At 45.0% G+C, this 9,227-nt stretch overlaps 1 protein-coding gene across 1 annotated transcript in view; it reads left to right on the forward strand.

Annotated features, from left to right (window-relative positions):
* The first annotated feature begins 260 nt into the window (after positions 1-260).
* Positions 261-9,227, forward strand: part of LOC147603740 (SNARE-like superfamily protein) — an 18,814-nt gene continuing 9,847 nt past the window's right edge. Inside the window, exons 1-3 of the mRNA XM_086796052.1 lie at positions 261-348; positions 792-890; positions 1,230-1,280. Of these exons, the coding sequence (XP_086652178.1) occupies positions 346-348; positions 792-890; positions 1,230-1,280 (153 nt within the window). The 5' untranslated portion in view covers positions 261-345. The remainder of the gene's footprint in view (positions 349-791; positions 891-1,229; positions 1,281-9,227) is intronic.

The following is a 9,227-nucleotide window of genomic DNA, read 5'->3' on the forward strand; positions in this document are numbered from 1 at the left end:
TCTTTATGTGTACCTTACACTCAGTTTTCATAATAATATGTGGAAAAATGTTCTCTTTGCTATATGCAATAATCGATTAATAAACAGTATCGCGCAATAATTAATAACCTTGTTCCTTACAATTTAATTTCCACGTATATTTTCTCACCTTCAATTTATGTAATCCTTACACCTTAATGCGATGCACACTTACAGATTTGACACTTGCAAATTAATATGCACACTTACAGATTTTCTTATATGTGTGTACAATATATATTGTGTAAGTATATATATTTTTCACACACACGACTTTTCATTGCCTCACGTATATCGAACATTTCATCGCCTCAGCTTCTTCCGACCATGGTGAGCTCTTTGCCCTAGATCTTCACTAATCACAGAAATTTAATGAACTTCTTCCTTTGATCAGGGGAATCTAGGGCAACTGTCACCTAAGTAGGGAAAATTAGGGCAACCTTTTCTGTAATCAGGGCTTATTAGAGTAACTTTTCCATTGATCGGGACATTGTTTCCTCTTAATTAGGTCATCTTTTCGTTTTGTCAGGGCGTTTCTCTTCTAATTAGGGCAAAATTTTCTTTAATCAGTACCATTTTTCCCTCTGATTAGGGCAGATTTTCTTTAGCCCAACACTACCGCAGGATTGTAGTGCAATTTTCTGTTCAAGCGTTCGAAAATCTGAATTTCTTTGCTATTGAATGCCATCAAAGAGTCTGAAAAAAAAAGTTTTCATGGAAATCTCATTTCTGTGGTAAATTTAGGAAGTTGCCTTTTGTATGCAATGCTGCAGATTCGCTTTATTCTGCTCCAAAACAGGCAAGGGAAAACACGGCTTGCCAAGTACTACATCCCGCTAGAGGACTCTGAAAAGCACAAGCTAGAGTATGAGGTAAAGCTCCTTCACAAGCACTAAACATGGTTTAGCAGGCATGCTATCATTGCTTATTATGATTTTTGAAGCACTAGGACAAAGGCTTTCTTTTTTCTTCCAAAATAATGGAAAATAAAGGAAATCTGTTGTATGAGATGAATTCATTCGCAAGCATAATATGTTTTGGCATTGTTATTTTTACTAATTATTATGTATATTCTTGGTTATTTATTTTCTTTTCTTGAGATCTAGAATATGAGGTAACCTCTTCAAGAATGAAAAAATCTGATCAATGCAAAGGCTTATTTCCATTTCTTTGTTTTTCTTTTTTTCTCTTCCTTGTGTTATGAAATCTAGGTTCACAGGCTGGTTGTAAATAGAGATCCTAAATTCACCAACTTCGTAGAGGTCAGTTTTCTTACTGTACTGTGCTATGATTGGAAAGGTTTTTTCAATGTGGGCTCTGATCTAGTTCCAACTAAGAAGTGATATATTTTTTCCCCCAAATAGCAAAATCCAAAAAGATGATGGAGAGTGGGGTATTGATTACATTCTTGTAATGATGTGAGTTTATTTGTAATCTAAACTTGCACATGACAATGGAAACTTGATGTATAACATCATTGAAAGTGTTAAGTGAAGGCCTGATTCACAAGCAGGGGCCACCCTTTTGAACGTCCAAGTTGGTTCCATTTCATTGTAGGAAGAGGTTGTCGGGGTGAAACCTGCATTCACAAGGTGCCTGCACTTGCAAACTGGCCCACCAGGAAGCTGAGTCGTGGACGTGGGGAAACCACATCCGGCTTGGACAAGCTGCTCACGGAGTGGACATCTGACAAAGCTACGTTTTGGAAGGGCACACGAAGTGTCAAATAGTGGCCATCTTGCTGTTAGACCTTGTTTGTGCCGGATTATTATGCCCCTTGAATGACAGGTAGTGAAATATTACCCTCACAAACAATGCTTTTGCTGTGATAGAAGGGGCTTTTTTAAAGGTCTAAAGTGGGAAATAAAGAGCCATCAGATGTGCCATTAGTTTATCTTTTACAAAATATTTCACCTCTATGACAAGGGACCCGGAGTTCTATCATTCTGTTTTTTCAGTTCTTGGGGCAGCCAACATCCATAGTGCCAAAATTGAGGGGAGGGGGGGGGGGGGGGGGTTGAGCACCGAAAAATTTGTTTTCGGATGGTTCATAGATTTGAAATGTGTTGCTGTCATTTACCATGGTGTTTTGTTTCAACCTTTTTTCGATGGTGTTTTGGATGGATTCCCAACAACTCCTGCGGTTTTCTTCAGAATTCGCAATTTCACGCCCATATTACCTTTTCTTTTACTCTCTCCTATTTTCTTCACGTGTTTCTGCTTTTCATCTTCCTCTTCTTCTCCCCTCTTCTTTGTTTGTCATCTCCCTTGCTGATGTCGTGTTTGTGTTCTACCCCCTCAAATTCAGCACAAGTGAGCATTCCTGGCATCAAGCACATGCAGCCTGGGCATTGTCCATGTCATGCGCAAGTGGCCAGCATAGTTTAGGTGTGAAAACGTTGAGTTTTATTAGCATAAATTGCTGCTTTTGCTAGTCGTGAGCATATTTGATGCTGGCTGACTTCAGTAGGCTGGCCGACCAGGGCTAGTGAAGGGGTATATAAAGCCCAACCATAATTCAGTTCATTCATGTCATATTTCACAAAGTGCTGCGACTACTCAAGGGCCCGAACAGCCAAGGGAGAAGCTAATGCAAGGGTGAAGGTTGAAGGTCAATGGTAGAGATTCATCTCAGCCAAAACAAGCCAAGTTAGTCTTTTATTTTCAGATTTTGCATCATTCTAATAAAAGCAAATACACCATTCGTGGTGGGGGCCCTACAGAGGGTATTCGGGACCCAATACCGTGTCCTCTTCTCTATCTCTCTCTCTCTCTATTTTCTGCACATCTACTTTCAGTTTTGTGCGTTATTCTTGTCGTGAACAATTGCTGATTTCTGAGCATTGAAGTTACCGATCTACCCCAAAGCTTCCACATGTCATAGTGGTATCAGAGCCTACTTCAAGTGTAAAGATTCAGCAAGAAACCAGAAATTTTTTCTCACTCGTGTGGTTCATTTTCAGACTCCGGTGGACCACCCCTTTTGGAGTGACTCTTGTCCCTCGAAGGACGGTTGGTTTCAGCCTTCGGAAGCCTTCGGAAGTCTCCCACACACATAGTGGATGGTTAGATTGCGTTGCGAAAAGGTAGTGCATTTTCCTACTATGGCGAGCTACGACAACGAGAGAGAACAAGAACCTTGGGACCGAAGTGCACCAGGCAGTTCATCTAAGGTATCAGGCATGAGTGTACAAGAGATGTTCCAAAAGATGATGCGAGCAATCACAGAAGGCGAAGATATTGGCTGTGGAAGAGCGCACCCGTTCTCCAGCTCCACGTTTTCCGTCTCCTCCTGCCTCTCCTTCCGTTTCCCAGATTCCAGATCCTCTACGAAGGGACCCTTTTGAAGCGTCACGACCGCAGCGCCGAGTTCGATGCTTGAGTTGCAGATGCGTGCAATGGAGATTGGACAACGAGAAGATGACGCCATGCGACGCGTGGAACATGAATGATACCTTGCGGATTTGGACGCAAGACCAACACCAACGGCTTCCTCAAGTCATTTTCTCGAGAAAATGAACTTTAGTGAGTATAATGGTAAACTCGACCCCACAACTCTTTATTCATGGTTGCATCAATTTGAAGCTTACTTTGCTGCAGTTCAAAAAAGTGATACTGACAGGGTGATCTTAGCTAGTTGGTACTTGGAAGGTGGGCCATTTCTTGGTGGACCCAGTGGACTCATGTCCACACCAGATTAGGTATGGCAGCTTATGTTTGGGACGAGTTTGTCCGTGACCTTAAGCAGCGGTTTCTACCGTCCCATTACCTTGAGCGACTCGAAGACGAGTTTAGGGGAGCGCGTTAGAACGCGCAACCAGTCCTTCAGTTTGCCAATAAAATTTCAAACTTATGTTTGCAGTTGGACTTATCTGATACGGACAAGAAAAGGCAATTCCTTTATGGCCTTGACATGCAAATCCAGTGGGAGGTGTGTATGTTTAGGCCAGCCACCTTCGAAGACGCACTCTCGCTTGCGCAGAGTGCTGAAATAAGCACAATGGCGAAAAGCCCAAGACTTTCTAGCCTACTGCTACACCCAAGGCTAACACCTCGGGGGAAAAAGGCCAAAACTAGACGGGGTCTTCCCCACACACTTCTCGGGAGTGTCCTAAGAAGACTACCACTCCGAAGACTGCCACCCCAGTCTTCACGGCTTTAGTGGTGAGCCCAGCTTCCACACAGACCCCAGTGGTGGCTGTCCCTAGTTCTTCGAATCCCATTGCTTTGGTTGGAGCAATCATTAGCCAGGAGCTCGAAGATAAGCAAAAGGACGTCCATGACCAGGAGTATGAGCGCAACGAATTGCTCAAGACCTTTGGCTACATAGGTGGCTAGAGAGTCCCCGTCTTGTTTGACAGCGGCAGCACGGAGGATGTGGTCACGGAACAAGCCGCTCGCGTGCCCGTTTCTTCTTAACTTTGGTGGACAAGTAAGTTGAGGGTTTTAGCACAGGCATGACGACGAGCGTCAAGCTTGAAGCTCTAGGTGCTAAATTAGTCATTTAGGGCACAGAGTTTGTGCTTGATTTTATGGTTGCTGCTCTTGTAGGAGCAGACATAATCTTGGGCATTCAGTGGTTTCACAAGTCCCTTCCTGATGTTAAGTGGGACAAGCACACTTTCCAAACCGGAATGTGTCCAACGCTCCAGTGACCATTAAGTGTGAGCCAGGAATCCCGAACTTTTCGCTCATAAGCCACTTGTAGACTAAACGAGTAATTAGGAAAGGCGCACATTGTGCAATGATTTACATCTAGACTGCCCAAACGGTGGCTAGTGCTTCCGAGAAGTATTTGGCTCTCCATGAAAAGTTCAAGAAGATTTTTCTTCGGGACAATCTCCCTCCCTAGCTCACCCTGTCCAGACTAGAGAACCACAAGATCGACCTCCTCCCAGGCTCGGAACCCCCAAGCAAGTTTCCATATCGCCTTTGAATTGGAGTTGGACCGCCAACTTCAAGAATTGTTGCAATCTGGCTTCATCTGTCCAAGTGTGTCACCATTTGTAGCACCGATCCTGTTTGTCAAGAAGGAAGATTGGCTCTTCTCGATTGTGTGTTGATTATCGTGCACTCAATAAGCTGACTATCAAAAGTAGATTCCTGATGCCTCAAATAGACTATATTCTCGAGAGGCTGAATGGGGCTAAGGTGTTCTTGAAACTCGATTTGAAGAGTGGGTACCACCAGGTGAGGATTGTTGAGGGGGACATTCCCAAGACAGCCTTTCGTACGGAACGGGCCCACTATGAATTTGTGGTCTTGCCTTTTGGCTTGACGAACGCCCTAGCCACATTCAACCGCATGATGATGCAGGTGTTCCAGGAATTGATTGGAAAGAGTGTTCATATTTCTGGATGACATACTGGTATTTTCAGCTATTGTTGAGCAACATGACAGTGATGTGTCCTGAAGTTGCTGAAAAGCAACGAGCTCTACGTCAATGAGAAGAAGTTGGAATTTTATTTGTTCGAGGTTCATTACCTTGGATATATAATTAGTGCAGAAAGCATTCGACTTGATCCGGCCAAGGTGGCCGAGATTGTCAATTGGGAAGTACCACAGACTGCTTATGACATCAGATCCTTTGTGGGTATATGGCAGTTTTCTGACCTCTCGGTGGATCTCATCGATCTGCTAAAGGGTGTTAAGACTAAAAGGCAGCGGATTCGAATGACTCCACAAGCATTGGAGGCATTTAAGAACCTCAAGGTGGCTTTGTTAGAAGCGTCTTGTCTAGCGCTTGCCTCGTGGGATGAGCCGTTCCAAGTGATCACCGATGTGAGTTACATCGCAATTGGAGGTGTATTACAACATAATGGCCATCTAGTGGCTCACATGTCTTGTAAGTTGCTACCTGCGGAAAGAATTACTCCGTCTACGATCGGGAACTCCTCGCAGGTTATTCAGGCCTTGAAACATTGGAAACATTTCCTTTATAGCCCATGACTTTGAGGTTCGCACTAACCATCGGGATTTACGCTGGATTCAGACAATGCCAAGTGCATAGTGGAATGACCGACAGCACTGCTGGAGCCAGATATTCCAGCAATTTGGTGGCATGATTGAGTACCTTCCAGGAAAGGCCAATCTAGTGGCTGATACTTTGAGCCGGGAAGGGACAGGTAACTTTGATTCAGACCACTAGACTTGACCTTGTTGGTATGGGACTAGACGACATGAAGCACGCGTACGTGGATTCTGAGAAATTCGGTACACAGTGGGACCAGACATTGGATGCCACAGGACCATGCCATTTTTTGATACGCGATGGCTTTTGGTACTAAATTAAAATCTTCTAGTGCATTTCACCCACAGACGGACCGGCCAGACAGAAATCTACAACCAATTGGCCTTTGATGTGTCGAAGTGTTATGTCCACCATAAGCAAGGTAAGTGGGAATCATATTTGCCTTTAGTTCAAGCTTTTTTGAATGATTCCTTTTCTTTAGCTATTGGCATGACTCCATATGAAGCAGCGTTTGGAAGACCATTCCAGCCGATATTGACCAGGACCTCGTCTTCAGTACCTGAAGCGAATAGATTGACGGAGTCTCACTAGGAGATTTTGGAGTCAGTAAAAGATAGGTTGGCTAAAGCACAGGAGGCCTACACTTGACATGCCAAACAAAGGCCATGTAAACGGAAGGGCTACTGTACACGGAAAATCTTATCAATCATGAAATCTAAAAATACACATAAGCATGCCAGATAAATCAAGATGACAAATCTGCACAGTACACCACACTAGGGCCAGAAGATGGGCTGACCCCCCCCCCCCCCCCCCCCCTTTCCCCCTTCTTTATGGCTAGATTACCAAAAAGGAGTCTGCTTCCAATATAACTTTGCGGGTGCCCAAGGTTCACCAACTGGCTGCACCTGTTTCTTCCAACACAATATGAAAACAAGAAAACATAACATAATCTGAATTTGTTGATACTTCTCAGCACAAGTGAGCATTCCTGGCATCAAGCACATGCAGGACAACTATGGACAGCCCATAGCACTCCCACATCAGCCCGGGACAACTCAACATCATCATCTTCTTCCTGTCTGGCTCATAGAGCAAGTCGACCAGCCCTCAAAGGCTTTTTTCAGCAGTCAACCAGCCCTCGTTAGCCTCAGAAGAAATTGACCAGCAATTGTACACAAGCCTGCAAGCCCCCGGTTAGAAGGAAAACTGTCTAGATGCCCACGACCAGCTCTTCGTCTCTGTTTTTATCCTCTGTCCAGTCTCTGTTCAAGCTGTAAATCAGCCGGCCAGCAGTGGAGAACATGCAGAAGGAGTCGGCCAGCACCTCCCATGCACCTGTTAGGTTTTGTCGCGATAGAAGGCTGTAAACAGCCTGTAGAAGCAGTCGACCAGCTCCCATGCACTTGGAAAAGCAGGCACCTCACATAAAACTGGAGGGCTTCTATTGACTTCTACATGCATGAATGATTCTCTTAAGTGGGTTAAGGGACTTGACTGACTAACTGACTGACTGATACTCAATGGCTGAGGAAAGACCTACATAGCTCTTGCCTGACATATCCCGGACGGGGGCTTACAATGGGGCCACAGCATACGACACAATCATATCGTAAAGGGTCCTATTGCTGCACAATGATGCACTGATGATGAGCCATCTTGTCACCATGCACTACAGTGAAAGATTGCATGTGACATCTTTCTTCACTACTGCAGCCCACCCTTGTTCAATCTCCCTTTTGGTCTCCACAATGTCCTCCTTGAAGCTTCACCTTGAGGTCTGCAACTTTTAGTCCCTCCATAGGGACTAATTTCTCCTTCTTCCTTCTCGCACTCCTGTACTTCTCCATTCAACCTAGCAATCTCTCTCTCCATTCCATCTACCTGTCGAGCATGTTGTTCTTTCATCTTGGCCATCTCCTCTAGTATTTCTGCCATCTACCGTTCGTGGTGATCTTTCTAAATAGTCAAAATTTCTTTTAGCAGCCGTAGGCAGTCTCTCATAAGCACACTGTTTCCATTTGGTTCTGTACTTGCATTGACTTGGGCATCAATCTTGTCAAGCACTTTTTTCAATTCCCCTTGCAATCTATCATTTTTGGCTTGGGATACTTCTTGCCTATCTCAAGTTAGGCTCAAGGACACGGGTGAAGACGGGAGCCGGCCCAATGCGCAATGAAGTAAGAGTGGGAGTGGCTTTTGGTTGATGGTTCAACCATTAGTCCGAGGTCGGGGGACGCAGTCTACCAGGGACACAAGGTATACCAGGGAGCACAGGCCAAAGGCAAAAACGACACAGTATATACCCGCGAGAGTTGGGACACATAGTATACCAAGGAGCACATGGCAGAGGGGAAAACGGGAAGTAGAGGGCAAAGGCGGAGAGAGAGAGAGAGAGAGAGAGAGAGAGAGAGAGAGAGAGAGAGAGAGAGAGAGAGAGAGAGAGAGGGCAAAGGCGGGAAGAGAGAGAGAGAGCGAGAGAGAGCGAGAGAGAGGGGATAACAAAGCTCAAGTGAGAGAAAGTATGGGGCGACTCAATGATGATTGCTTGATTGATAGAAGTGATACACTCACCAAGTACAATGCTTTTGTGGGCTTACAGCCTTATCTTTTGACCCATACAAATAACACAAAATAATAAGTGTATGCCACATGGCACACTTATTTTATCCACTCACAAGAGTGTGTTCACACACTACTAGTGCAATACCCCTTTTAGGGGCTGTTTAGACCATGTGTACGCACACACACACACAAACAGGGCGCGCACACAAGAGGACACAAACATGAGACTCTGAATCCCAACAAAACCCCCCTTCAGAATGAAGGAGGTGTTGTCTGACAGACCTTCAATAGCCATGGTGATTTGGGCTTTAAACTGCAACATGTGATACAAAAGAACACAGGGGGCCAACACCTGAAACCCTCCCATCAAGCCTCATAGAAGAGCTTGACCACACATGATTGTGCCTACACCAGTCTACCCAAAGACACCCCTCTTGCTCTTTTTTTTTTTTTCCCGGAAAAACGATCCTTCTATTAGAGAGAAGATCCCTGTAAAAATCTGTGGCTATAGCCCGAACCCTGGGGGGATCCACCACAACCTGGCCATCAGCCTGCCGAAGATGTCTGAGACCCTCTCGTCTGAAGCGAGGCCCTGTCGCCTCAAAGAAATCTCGAGTCACTCTGTCTCTAGCCTGTGTCCCAAAAAGAAGCCCGAGCATGGAATCGGAACTCC

This window comes from Cibotium barometz, chromosome 63, assembly GCF_041138505.1.
Source record: "Cibotium barometz isolate CiBa-2024 chromosome 63, ASM4113850v1, whole genome shotgun sequence".
Taxonomy (NCBI): domain Eukaryota; kingdom Viridiplantae; phylum Streptophyta; class Polypodiopsida; order Cyatheales; family Cibotiaceae; genus Cibotium; species Cibotium barometz.